Source organism: Cydia amplana, chromosome 3, assembly GCF_948474715.1.
Source record: "Cydia amplana chromosome 3, ilCydAmpl1.1, whole genome shotgun sequence".
Lineage (NCBI taxonomy): Eukaryota > Metazoa > Arthropoda > Insecta > Lepidoptera > Tortricidae > Cydia > Cydia amplana.
This window is the reverse complement of record NC_086071.1, coordinates 4,894,701-4,909,911: the sequence shown is the minus strand read 5'-3', so window position 1 is coordinate 4,909,911 and position 15,211 is coordinate 4,894,701. Positions and strand designations below refer to the sequence as shown.

The following is a 15,211-nucleotide window of genomic DNA, read 5'->3' as shown; positions in this document are numbered from 1 at the left end:
AGGACCTGAGGTAAAAGTGAGAAGAGGTTAATAAGCAGATGCACCAGCTAGTCGCCGACGCTCCGCTTCCCCCGGGATTAGCCCTTAAGCCTGCACCTAATAGACTGGCTCATAGGGGGCTATGAGCTTGCTGTTGCGTCAATTTTCATTTTTAGAAAAAAAAAACTAGTCTACTAACTACTAACAACACAATAAATGCTTATTTTGCCGCATTCTTCACTATCTCTCCCTATTTCACTGCCATCTAACCCAGAGGACAAAAATATAGCTTATTGTGGCTACTGGCTACTCCGTCTTCCTCATGACTCATGATATTTTACCTACTTCACCATAAAGTAATTGGTGTAATATCAAATGATATTTTTCACACAAGTTACAAGAAGTTCATTGCTAAGAACCACGACGATTGGTTTAAAATTTAAACTTTATATATAATTTGTTACCTAGTAATTATAATAAATCTGTTTTCTTTTTGACATTTAGTGGTATATGTATTGCTGTATGTTTATTGTCAAGTTTTTTTTAATTCTGGACAATTGTCATATATTCGTTTTCATGATAGATCTACACCAACGCAACTGCATGTCATGTTCTTGCGGTTTATTTTTATAACGCCAAGATCAAGATTTGACTGTTAACTCCATCTTGCGTCGAGTAGAGGAATCAAAAAACTATAGAAAATAGAAATGCAGTTTACTCTATGCCATAGAATCCCCTTTTAAATGTCATAAATCCAAACATGGCGGCCATGCCAATAGACAATCAAGTCTAGCGATGAAATGATTTGTTTACATGAGATTCACTGACAGATAATGATCTTTACCTATTCGACAACCCACGATAGTTCAGATTCAAATGAACTTCAACATGCGACGTCAAAATTGGCATGTCGAATAAGGCCCTAGTTATTAGTCATTTTTGTCACCCGATTGCATTGTCATCCGATTTGCATACGTATCCAAAATTTCAACTCAATCGGAAATCCGAAAGTGGCTCAAATGCCATTTCCAAGATTTGAACCACACTAACTAATACAGGATGGATTTTCTTTTTGGGTCAGTGAGGGCAGCTACCAGATCCCGTGCTGCTACGAGAAAACGGTCTTAGAAGACCTTCCCTCGATTTCAAATTAATGAAGATTGGCTTTTACAGATTTTGGAAAAAACATACAGGGTGCGAGGAAAAGGTAATTTTTGACAAACTTTTTTTTTGATGCCAATCGATCCCATTCCTATTGAGGATCAAAAGCTTGTATGGAACAAAAAAAAATTCCGGCTAGAAAAGCCACAAATCGAGGAAAACATTTCCCATACAATTTGTATGAAAATGAAAACTTATATTTTTCACATGCTATTTTTGTATGCCAATCGATTCCATTCCTATCCAGTATCAATAGTTTTTTTGGGGTCAATGGAAAAAGTTTTTATTAATTTGTGGCTTTTTAGTACATTATCGTAAGTTGACCCCAAAGAAACTATTGATACTAGATAAGAATGGAATCAATTGTCATAGAAAAATAGCATGTGAAAAATAAAAGTTTTGATTTTCATACAAATTGTATGGGAAAAGTTTTCCTCGATTTGTGGCTTTTCTAGCCGGAATTTTTTTTAGCTCCATACAAGCTTTTGATCCTCAATAGGAATGGGATCGATTGGCATCAAAAAAAAGATTGTCAAAAATTACCTTTTTCTCGCACCCTGTATGTTTTTTCCAAAATCTGTAAAAGCCAATCTTCATTAATTTGAAATCGAGGGAAGGTTTTCTAAGACCGTTTTCTCGTCGCAGCACGGGATCTGGTAGCTACCCTCACTGACCCAAAAAGAAAATCCACCCTGTATACAAACTAACAGGGCAAGTTAAATAAAATTTTGTAAAAACGATATTAATTTATCCGAAGTCCGAGAAGACCTCCTGACATAGTTCGTACGAGTAACTACATTATACTTCTGTATTGTTTAAACATGAAATTACGCCATGGCAAGCATCATTATGTAAATTATCCCATCATAGGAGGTATGCAGTTTTACAGCTCCTATAATGGGATTGGGCAAAATACTAATATTTTTTATACATCTCTAGAGTCACAACATAATGTGTTGTATACCTTATCTCATGGTAAATGCAATTAACAAAACACATTCTAGTTTACACCAAGTTATAATTAATTACAATTTAATATATGAACTCACCTCTCTTAGCGAAGTTGTTAAGAATTCTTACTGGTTATTTTTTCCAGTGACACGACAACTTTTGGGTTGGCGCCAATTTCTTAAAAATTAACCGAAATTAATAAAAAGTCAAACTTAAACAGCTCTATGACTCTTATTTATGGTAAAATATTGCCAGTGTTTATAAACTACTTTTACATACTTATTTTAGAGGATTTGTGGTTTTATGTCCCATTACCGGTTCCACGTCCATTATAGGGTCCATTACGTTATAGTACTATTTTTAACGAGGTACCTAAATATTTAACGTTACGGTAGTATTGCATTAAAGAGAGACGACCTAACGGGGAGGGCGTCGTCAAATATGCAATGATCATACTTTCATATATTTTTTCACTTATTTATTAGCTACAATATAGACATCACACCACTAGGGATCGCCATGCGACGAGAGAGGTATTACGAATGAATGTGGAGGGAAGTAAGAGTAAAAGGAAAACCGAGGTAAAGGTGGATATCTAAAGCCCAACTGGGGAAGTACCTCCACATTACAAAAAATCGCAGCCAAATAACACTACCTACTCATAGTGCTGTGTTCCTGTCTGTGAGTAAGGTTGCCAGAACTCAACGAGGGTGCGGAGTGTTAGGGTCGGCATCGGGGATGTAACTCCTCTCGAGTTGCAGGCGTACATAGGCTACGGAGACTGCTTACCATCAGGCGGGCTGTATGCTACCGGCGTATTATAAAAAAGATGGATGGACTGTTTGAGAGATGATATGAAACGAACGCGAGTGAGTCGCCCGGGGCGACAGAGAGGCAGGGAAGATAAATACATGCTGCGCCGATCCCAAGTGAATGGGATAAGGGCAAGCGAATGATGATGAATACAGAGATTCACTACTGATGGCTGCCTCTATAGGAATGCCGGCCCGCAAATCCTTTCCATCTGACAGTGACTGCCAGTTCCAAATGTAAATAAATCTACTGCCAGTTACCGCCCAACGACAACTGAGGCTGTAAAAGTGGCAAACCGTAAGTAAGTTGTACGCTCGAGTTTTGAAATACCTACCCATCTTCAGATGAGACTGTTCCACCGGAGACTTCACCACGCCACACTAATCACCCACCTCGCCACGCGAGGGGCCACTCAGTACACTCACCGACATAGCGCTTTCCGGGGGCGTAGCGCTCCACCTCGCCGTTGACGAGTAGCCGGTAGAAGTTGTCTCCCGGAGACTTCTGCGCCACGCCGCCGGAGGGCCGCAGCTCGCAGGCCCGCCCCAGCGCCAGGGCCAGCGCCAGACACACAGTCGCTGCTAACATCGGCATCTATAACAATATCACAACACAATCCTCACATAAACTAGATCATCAATATTAGTTCGGTTCTAGTTCAAACTTTGATGACAAAATGATGTAATTTTGTTAGCATTCGTCCGTGCATCTCGCTCGGGCCAATACATGTACATACTAGGTAGGTAAATGATAGTATCATATGTAGATATCAGTGTTCGAATTGGCCTACATATAGCGAGCTTAACCTCCTAAGGTCGACTGTCCTACCCATTGTATTAATACCTTTATTGTAATTTAACCCATATTTAATTAGAACAGAGTTTCTTTTGTGTCGGTCAGTTTCAAAATATAGGTAAAGTTTATTGATTAGGTAGTAATGTAGCTCATTAAAGCGCATTCTAATCTAACAAAGAACTGGTCAATTTCCGCAAATAAGGCTTCAAATCAAATTTGTATGATCCATGAGTTAAAACTTACAAGGCAAATCAATAAGTTGTAGTGCATAAGTAATTATTTTCCATCGTATTTTCACGAAAACGTACGAACGTGTCTTGCTATTTTAGTCAGTCTCTGTACAAAAAGTACAGAGGTTCACTGAAGTAACATGACAAATACGAACGATTCCGAGAAAGTACGATGGAAAAAATTATGCATTACATCTGTAATGATCACTTATGTTAGGTTAGCTTTTACAATAATGAGATGTAATATATTCAGGCGAAGAACTATTTAACCTACCTCACTCATAAACTGTTGGGGTATAAAAATGGTTTTAATACAGTGTGCTCAGCGTATCACAACACCATGAGATTTGATCAAATTCCAAGAATCCAGAGCTAAAACTGACTTACCAGTGGAGCGGAGCGAGCAGAATGCGCTTATCTCGCGGGTCAAGTGTCGAGCGGTTACTCCACTTGCGCGGGCGCCGATAGTCCGGTCAATCTGACTGCCAACTGTCAAAACACGAGCATTAATTTTATACTATCAATATAACTTTATTTCTAAGAGACTGTATAATAGTAAACCACCTAAACCACCGTAGGTAAATTTTGGGAGATAAATAACTTAATTTCTAAACGGACGGTTTTACTTATTTAATCATGTCAATATATTTAAGTACATCAATTTAACAAAATCATGTTGTGAAATCTAAATAAAATGTGTCTACATACCGCTGTTACCATCATTACGTACGTATGACTAGTATGGCATTTACGAGTGGAAAGCAAACATAAGCATTTTTGGACTCTGTAAAACACTGTTAAAGCACACGCTAACAGTTTCACATTAGGTATATACCTAAGTGCTGTCGCTTATTTAATCAAAAATAGTTGTTGTTGATTGGAGTATATAATTTATTGGACTCAACGGGTCACGATTGCAAAACGAAAACACTGATGATAACTAACCGTTTTTTTTTCTTAACAACTGACGCTAATTGGGTACACTATAAACCCACAATCTGTTGTTGATTAGCTCGCGTGGACTACAGCCCAAACTTTTTTCTGAGGGGCCTATCCTCCTAAGACCCAGCCATACACACGAAACATCAAAAATTTGCCACGGAAATTTGCCACTAACCTAAATTATAGGAAATATATACCTATGATTTTGCGTAGTTTGAAAATTGAACGAAGCAAACCCGACTCTGTTCCAATTGAACATGGTTTAAATTACATCAAACTGAATAGGTACTATAGAAAGACCTTAATTGGGCCTTAGGAGGCTATGCCAGAATGTATGTAAGTACGCTTTTGCTCATGATGAAGACCAGAACAAGTATGATTATGACCGTACCATTACTTATATCTAGTCAAAGAGTAACATTTTGCTGAGACATGATTTTGAGTTCTGTGCCACTTTTCCACAGTAACAACCAAAAAAACCGCTAGGGATCTCAAATTATTTTTACTGTGACAAGGTACGAACTGAACGAATTGGCTCAGAAACAAAATTCCTTGTACGTATACAATATGGAGGTAGCTAGGTTATCTCTAGGAACCAACTTACTACTCCGGTACATACTTGTCTGTCCTCACTGACTGTCTCTTGTTATGTGTCCATTCAGCAGTATAAAAGGAATTGACATGCGTATTCTATCTCGTCGTGGGCGGAAGATGAATGGGACTAATCGTAGGAAGCGAGTAATACGATGAACTAGTTAAAACAAACGTCGGCCATTAGCTAACTTAATGACAAGTGTGGGCGTAGATTTATGTGGAAAAAATAACCTTCGTATCGTATGGACTTATTTTTCTATTTATTTTTGTTTTCAGAAGGTATTTTTAGGGATTCTTTTAGTGTCGATTGCTTGTTCAGAGCTCAGAGCTAGTAAAAACAAAATTACCTATATACTTACTTAATCGTACGTTAGGTGGCTAACATTAGGTACCTACCTGCTTTAGTTCTGGCTTCTGTAGTAGGTAGCTAAGTATATATGTACCTATATGTACCTTGGTATTTCGTCTGATGTAAGATACTTAGAAGGCTTTAGTAGCGGGAATTTAAAGAAGTAATATTTGAACTTTTAGTAGGTACTTATTTATGGCACGAACTGAGGTAGAGACATGCATCAACAATCTGAAAGGTGAAAAATATTACAGCCCACTTAGAATCCGGGCCGGATGACGTCACCAGACGACGAATGTCACCTACACGGTGTATCAAACTTGTGTGGCCTAATTGGTTCACGTTCGCGCTGACGCTGACGTCACTCCGTCTAGTGCTAGGCTAGGCTGGGACATTCCCATTTCTCACATAGCTGACTAGAAGCCAAGACCAACAGTGTAAAACTAGTCGATTTATGGGTTGTACTCGCGAACCCCCATGGCTCCTCCATTTAATAATTTAATATTTAATAATAATTTCCGATAACTGCCTCGACGAAAAAACAACATATTATTATCGAATCATGAATAAATTTCAGGAGAATCGGTTGGGAAATGCGACCTGTAGAGGAAAACAGCCGAACAGTTGGACATACGAAAGCAGTTTTGCCCAGGAGACGCATCAATACCGCTTGGCACTCGCGCGATAAAAAGTATATTTTCAAAAGAACAGGTTACAAAACGTACGGTGTAGGCCTAAGTCGCGACGAATACGAACATCACTGAACTAACAACCACTCACTTTTCGAGTAGGTAAGAAGTTCACTGCGCTGCCTGAAATGCCGCCGGCGCCGACCTTGTCCCACTTTTTATGGCGTTTCGCGAAACAATAACAACAGTAAACTTGGTTTAGCTATTTGGGTTATACGAGTAGAACTATATAAATGTAAACTTTTGACATTAAATACTTGCAATGCATCTCGCTCGTAATAAAAGGGTTACCCTCGGAATGAAAGATAATCGTACCTATTATAAATAAGTCGTAAAATAAAAATGCACTCTGATTTTGGCGTTCCCTACAAATTTGTCTCAAGTCTCATATTTAATACGCGCTCGGTCTCGTTTAGTTAGAGGCAAACTAAGTATACGAGTGTTTGTTTTCCAACTTCGGGATCGGGAGCAGGAACCTGTTTTTAATTAGCCTGGTTCAAGTACGTACCTGTCTACTGCCCAGGAACCAGAGACAGACAGAAATAAACAAGAGACAGTCAGTGAGGACAGCTGTAACAAGACGGTTCAGGAGGGAACCGAGAGCGACTCGCGTTTGGCGGTACCTAATGAGCCAGCGCCGCGGCGCAAGGCGCCAAGTGATGCCTTCCGGCTTGAGATGCCAGTGGAATACGCACTCTGAACATGTATTATTTTAGGGATAACAAATTGATTCACTGACCAGAGCAAAATCCATAACGGAGGTTTCGCACAAAGAGAATCGGTAACCAACTTCGTCCCATAATTCTTAAAAGTAAAATCCGCCACGACAGCCACAGGGTTCGTGAAGGGATAATCCGCCACACGACTAAACTTTTACTTAGGTACTTACTTATTTATTGCCTTATTATTAGGTACTTGTTTTTTGCCTTGTCTCCACTACCCAAAGGTACCGTTGTCTGGAAGAGATCGCTCTTTAGCGATAAGACCGCCATGTTGTCTACCATAGTTTAAGTTCAAGTATATAATTAATATGTATATTGTACGTGTTGTTTCAATTTGTTATTGGTGAGCAATAAAAATATATTTGTATTGTATAGTAAACCTACGGACGACATTCACCCGGACATATTTTTTAAATTGTTTGTGTTGCGCTGGTACCCCTGTACGGTGACGGCGCGTGCCATGCCCACGCGCAGCTGTCATCCACACTCATTTCGGATGTCCATTATTACATACTTATGCGCAGGGTTGGGCAAAATACTGGCTTCCACGTATTTGAAATACAAATTACAAAATACATTTTTAAAAGTATTTGAAATACAAAATACAAACTACTTTGGTGACGGGTATTTGAAATACAAAATACAAATTACAGTGTTTAAAATAATGTATTTCAATTACCAAATATACCTTTATTTATTTTTTTGTTTAGCATTTAGTTTTAACGTTAACGAATATCCTTTCATACAAACTTATAGGGTCATTGCGCTAGTTTTCGTCCAGCTCTAGTTTACGTCCACTTGACGAAATTTGAATATATACCTACATTCCTGCACAAATTTGGACTGATTTCAATCCTTATGTCTAAGGCGTCTAAGCAATATATCTGTCTACATATAACAATGATATTTCGCAAAAAGGAAGCGCTGGTGGCCTAGCGGTAAGAGCGTGCGACTTGCAATCCGGAGGTCGCGAGTTCGAACCCCGGCTCGAACCAGTGAGTTTTTCGGAACTATGTACGAAATATCATTTGATATTTACCAGTCGCTTTTCGGTGAAGGAAAACATCGTGAGGAAACCGGACTAATTCCAATTACGGCCCTAGTTTACCCTCTGGGTTGGAAGGTCAGATGGCAGTCGCTATCGTAAAAACTAGTGCCAACGCCAATTACTGGGATTAGTTTCCAAGCGGACCCCAGGCTCCCATGAGCCGTGGCAAAATGCCGGGACAACGCGAGGAAGATGAAGATTTCGCAAAAAGTAGTAAATTAAAAATGAAATATATATTTGATAATCCGTCAAGTCGTCGAAAACTAGTGCATGGACGGAAACTACTGCAATGACCCTATCCCCTAGATTTAAACGAAAAGTTCCACGCAGAAGTTGACCTAATATAGATCCAGTATCCAGCCAATGAAAATTGTATCTCGGCTGGATCGGAGGTTCGCGGTCGGCTCACAGCTTGTGCGAGAGATTAGACATTTTAGGATTATAGAATTTAATAAAATGTATTTATAGAAATGTATTTTGAAGCTTGAAGTATTTGAAATACAAAATACTAAATACATGTGAGTGCAGTATTTGAAATACCAAATACAAAATACTTTTGAGGTAGTATTTGAAATACAAATACAAAATACTAATTTGTATTTCAAATACGTATTTCAAATACATGTAATTGAAATACTGCCCAACCCTGCTTATGCGCCAGGCCGGCCAGCGGGCTCAGCCCTAATAGCACGGTCGCATTTTTATCATTTATCACCATGCCTGTCACGTTCTAACAAGTATGTAAGTGCGAAAGTGACGGGCTTAGTGATAGTGGATAAAAATGGATCCGTGCTGAGCCCGCAGCACGGTTCCATTTTTATCGACTATCACTATGCCCGTCATTTTCGCACTTACATACTTGTTAGAACGTGACAGGCATGGTGATAAACGATAAAAATGCTACCGTGCTACTAGGGCTGGACGTTCGGTCGGCAACACTACGAGGTATCTTAGATGATGGGTGACGTCTATTAAAACGTTTTTCTACTCGTCGACTGCAATGCTTGAATTAAGACTTCGTATACCAAAGTGAAATCGCATACTTTTTTCACTATGGGACCCCAATTCAACTATAATATTTATTTCGATACAGTTTAGTCAACTATAATATTCATTTCGATACCGTTTAGTCAACTATAATATTAATTTCGATACCGTTTAGTCAACTATAATATTAATTTCGATACAGTTTAGTCAACTATAATGAAATTGACCAATCGAAAGCGCGGAGCAAGTACCAAGGCCTCATGAGTTACGAGAAGGTGTCGTTGACCAACCGGCCGGGGGCGCGGGGCGCGGGGGCCGGGTCGCGTACGAGTATGAAGGTATCGCGGCTGCTCGCGCATCTTAGCTGTATACTTTTGGTTTTTTTACCTACATATATGATTCTTCTACTAGTTTTAAGTATTTTTTTTGTTGACTCGTAGAAAAAATATTGTATACAATAGTGATATAATCAAGCTTTTCAATCTCGTACCTTTACTTAGGACTCGACTGCAAAGCTCTCCATTATATCACGATTGTATACAATACTATTACGAGCCGATTACCGAAGGTGGAGGACATCGAGAAATTCGAGAAGCTCTATATGGTTTCGCTAATTCATTCTTGCATATTTGCACTCTTGAAAAGGATTTTAAACGTAACTTACAATTAGGTACAATAGTTCCAAATAAAATTATCTACAAGTTATTGAAACTCCAGTCCTGTGCGTCCTCTTCCTGTTATTTTAGCGTATTTTGAAAGTCTTGTAACGCATTCACGGCCAGCGCTAGCTACGTAGCTACTCGGTAGGTACGCCCGTAGCCGATTAAGTAGGTATATGTGGTTTATCCGCCGCTTACGCACAGAGAACCCGCCTAGCGGGTCGCTGATAGTGGACGTGTTAATTAATTCCTAGAATGTTATACAACTTTGAAATAGCTACCTATAGCTGGTGTAAGATTATAATTATTTATTTTTATTTGTTCCAGGTAATAGGTACACATTCGAAGATATGAGCTTTTTTACTTACAAAGTAAGTTTAATGTAAATAATTCAATTAGATTACATTCCTCTCACTAGATTTATCTAGGCAATAGTTAAATACCTAATGCGTCGGTTGCAATATTCCGAGTGTGGTTAAGACCAATAAGAGCTTCTTGTTGGTTTTGTCACAATTATCTAGAAATGTATAGTGGGAATTCCTTAAAAATACTGTGTTTTATAATAGGTAATATGTAGTTATACGTGCATAAAACACGTGCATAAAACTATGGAGTAAAATAAAAGAAAGTCCGCGCGTAACAAAAAATATACAAAACTTAATATTGTTTTGTGTAGGTTATCCCGCTTTAATGGCTCCTCTACACGATGGGCCAACGCCCTCACTTGCTCCCTCTAACGCATAAATGCGTCCCTTGGAGTGGCCGGCGTTGGCCCATCGTGTAGAGGAGCCATAAAACCTCCTCCTATCTGTCGATGTCACGAGTGATGTCACCATTGTCACCCTACCCCGGATAGACAATCATAAAACGGACCATAAATTTTATGACGACTTTAATGCTTTAAAAAAATGTTTGTTACCTATAGGTATCAAGCTCCGCACTGCTCCCGGTCATTCTTTAATTAAACTAATGCAGAATTTCTACTAGTTTAAAGAAATAATTTTGACTCGTAGAAAAAGTATTGTACTTATACAATAGTGATATAATCTCAAGCTTTTCAATCTTATCTTTCAATTAGGGTTGCCAGATAGTCGGGATTCGGCGGGATTCTCCCGATTTTTAGCATGTGTTCCCGATTCCCGACAAAGTGAAAATTGTCCCGAAAAACAGCTTCACGTTATAAACAATAATTTCAAGTTCCGAACTGTCGTCGAGCGAGCAAGCGACCCGCGTCGAGCCCGTCAGCGCGCGCGCGTGGCGAGAGTGGGCAGAGCAGCTGACGTAATGTAAAATATCGTTGTTTTTAATAAAATTAATTTAGTTTGAATGGTTTGTTTTCCCAACTTAAAGCCCAAAATCCCGAAAAATTTATATTTTTTCCCGATAATAGCGCCTTTCGATCTGGCAACCCTACTTTCAATCCTACTAAGGCCACTCAGTAAGGTTCGTGGCCTTAAAACGCGGTACTCGACTGAAAAGCTCTTCATTATATCACGATTGTATAAAATACCTACTAATCTGAGACACATACTGTGCTTAAACTACAATTTAAATTCTCAAATTATATGTATTCCGTGTGATACGAAAATTCTGGTAGGTAATTACTTTGGTGCGTAGCCAACATGCCAAGTAGCGAACTATCGCACTGATATGGAAGAGTGATAGAGGCACAAAGCGTTTCGTTGTCGTAGCGTAAGCGATAGTCACCTTGGCTACGCACCCTGTAAGAAGTATAATCTTAGTAGGGATTAGCCATGTAGAAAATCTCATCGATTACTTATTGTACTACCTATCGCTTTTCATTTTTATCGACATAATTTTCCTCATTTAATATTATTACTTAAATACAACTTGGGCACCTAAGTACATATATAAACAAGTACAGTGTGAGTACCACCAGTTTGGCACCGACAAACGCTATCGAGAACGTATATCGAAGGAACGAACTCTAAGTATCTATACTTAGTCAACCAGATCTTGACAGTAGAAAAAGGCGGCAAATTTGAAAAATGTAGGCGCGAAGGGATATCGTCCCATAGAAAATTTGAATTTCGCGCCTTTTTTTACTGACAAGTTTTGGTTGACCAGCTATATTTACACACTCTCAGCGCCATATTTAGGTTTATAAACTTAGAAAAATACGAACAGATAAGTATGACACTAGAATAGAAATGTCGATTACAAAGTGAAAGTTTCTGCGGCAGCGTTTAGATGGTAGGTAGGTATACTTACTTGAAGTTCCTGGCCCTTGTGAGATTCCTGAAACTTCAGCGACATATCATATCAATCGTCTTCTGCGTTGGCTGTTCTTCTCAAAAGTTTGCCGAACCTCCGAAAAAACAAATTGTGATATTTAGACACGGAAGAAAGAATGAGCGCGCCGCGCTTATTTAGAAATGATGCTTCGAGTAAAGAATTCATTGATGAAATAATCGTTTTACCCTTTCATACAGCAAAATTGATTGATGCACGAAAAATTAAATATATATATCGTTTGACACTATTTTACTCTTCACTATCGCCAGTATCTTGCCAATTTTTTGAGAAATTCATCTCTTTCATACAAACATTCACCCCACATTTTATTAGTAACTTCAACCTACTTATTGTATAAAATAAATGTTTAAAATTGACTTATTTAACCGGGATATGAACTGTGATTAGGTACCTTTATTTCATATCCCGGTCGATATAGGTCTAGTGAAATTAACCGTGAATCATTCAAAACTGTTATTGTTTAAAATTGTATCGCCATATATTCATTCAGCAGTTAAGACTGTTAACTCTTTTCCAGGCATTCATCGACCATCGACGTGGCAATTTAATTTCAACCTTAATAATCCGACCTAAGTACTTTCTGAAAATGTGATTTGTCTTCAAATAAATCACCAAAACTATTTGGAATATATTTGTTTTTTGGGAAAACGTTGTAGATTGGCACGGCCTGGAAAAGGGTTAAGTAAATGTATTCTTTGTGAGGTGAAAACAAATACTTACGTACATTTTTTATTTTATTATAAATCCAAAAGAGGGATGAGTATAGCTATTTATTATATTGTTACAGACAAAACTTGTTTGCCAGCATATAAATTAGGGATTGTCGGGGATAAGTTACAATTCTTCTTCTTTCGTGTCGTGTCAAAAGCTTGTAACTTGTAATACAAGTGGAAGTCCCTTTCTAACAAAAGCTGTCAAAAAGTGACATCCGCTAGTATTACAAGTTACAAGCTATTGAGAAACGGGCCCCAGAAAGCAGCAATAAGCTACAATGAAAGCATAGTTTTGCTTGCGATTATTTAATTCAGTCAAATCATGTAAACGTTATACTATGCACATCAATAGATTCTCGACTAGATACAAATTCCTTTACAGTCGACAGCGCCTTAGGTTACAAAAATAATTCTCCACAATATGACCATAACAACGGTTGGAAAACTTCGGAGGTTTATGTTACTATGTTACCATTATAATAATTATGCTTTTTTGGATCAATTCCATTAATTTTATCAAACCATTTAATGCATTTTTTTACTACTTCATTGATATTGAAATACAAGGTAACGCTCAAGTTTACGGGCCTGTACAGACGGACTGCATCCCAACTGCAACTTTTACAAATCCCATACTAATAGGGAATATTACGCGAAAGTCTGCGTAGAGGGCGCCACTCCCAAAACAAGTAAACAATCTAAGGGTCTACCGCAAACGAGAGAGTCGACATTTTGTTATCTAACCTCTCTATCACTCTTGTATATTTGAGCGATAAAGAGGCAAATATGTAGCTGAATTTCGATTTCGCGTTTCCCGGCAGGCCCTTTGTAAACAAACCGCCTTGATGTATCAATGTCATATTTGATTGTCTGTGAAAACGTGTCAAAAAACAGTTTAAGGTACACTCTGGCGGCAAAACATTACAGTAATACATATTGCAGTCGGGTTGCAGTCCGTCTGTATCGGCCCTTATATAATATAAACAGTGCGTCATGCGTCAAACCAATTAATATTCGCCCCACAACTGTTTTATGAAAATGTAGGCGTAAAACTTCCATTAAAGACATCACTATTATTATAATTTATACAAATTAAAGTTTTGATCCAAAACGCATTTGCAAACGCAAAGCGTATTTGATCCAAAATATTCTTGTACTTTATAATAATATAATTATGTATGTACCTACTTTGCTTAGAGATCGGACTTATATAAGAAGTTGGTATTATGATAAATAATAATAACTGTTTGGTATTAGTTATTGATATACATATAAAATTAAAATTCGATATGAATATGGAAAACAAAAGTAGATAGGTATTTTGTATACAAAAGGTCCTTGAGCGCCATCTAGTCGCAATGTCTTTAACTTCTAGTATCGCCGCTTTACGAACCAACATTTACAAGCACGCGATATTGCCCCACATGGACACTTGGCGGCGCCACTAGTGTTAGACCAAGATGATTCTGCACATTGCTTTAAAAAGGCGTGCAAGTTCCACACAATCTTCAAATCTGAAGACACCTTTAACATACAGAAAATAGAGAATAAGTGTCATAAACAGTTGTGTTGAGAATACAGTTTTTTTATCGAATAACTAATAGAAAATATAACATCAGTGGAGAATACAATGTTGACATCCGGTTTTATATATTTTATAATTTACACATTTATTTATATATTTTAATTCAAAATAATATCGATTCTGGCCTTTAGATTCCGTTACACAAAGCTTTGTACTTGTTGCCTTAGGCCTCGATGTGACTAGAAAATTCCGCCGTTTTTCCAAACTACCACTAGACTAAAAGCTAGCCCGGAAAATGATATAGTATAAGAGCTACGAAACCCTTCTAGTTAGTTTGCTAAGAATGTGTACACTGACCCACAATTTCCCGTCTCTATCTCACGCGCATAATTATAGTGCTGTCCCTGTCCCGCTTGCAGTGTCATTACAGAAAGCTGTTCATATATAATTTAAAAAACAAGATTAACTGCCGGAATCATGGGCAGGACAGCAAATAATTACGCACGTGCGATAGAGACGGGAACGGGCGGGAAATTCTTCGTACTTAGGGTCCTTCCTTTAGTGACAACTTCGAGACTTTTCTCGTGCTGAAGTGTTGCTGGGGTTGTCATTCTGACCTTCACCCATACACAGCTGCCAGATGCCTGGATCCAGTAATAGCAGACTAATTGTCTAGTTTCTCTGCTCTCGAAATTACGAACCACTTTCCGGGGCTAGCTCTCCGTCTAACATTTTTAAATACCATGTAGTTCAAAAAGTTTCCAAATTTGATTTATT

General features: G+C 38.3%; 1 protein-coding gene across 1 annotated transcript in view; it reads right to left on the bottom strand.

Annotated features, from left to right (window-relative positions):
* Positions 1-7,028, bottom strand: part of LOC134662394 (spondin-1) — a 33,830-nt gene extending 26,802 nt beyond the window's left edge. The window contains exons 1-3 of the mRNA XM_063518608.1: positions 7,012-7,028; positions 4,317-4,411; positions 3,330-3,498 (exon numbers count right to left, since the gene is read on the bottom strand). Coding sequence (XP_063374678.1) covers positions 3,330-3,498 — 169 coding nt within the window. The 5' untranslated portion in view covers positions 4,317-4,411; positions 7,012-7,028. The remainder of the gene's footprint in view (positions 1-3,329; positions 3,499-4,316; positions 4,412-7,011) is intronic.
* Between the last annotated feature and the right edge of the window lie 8,183 nt (positions 7,029-15,211).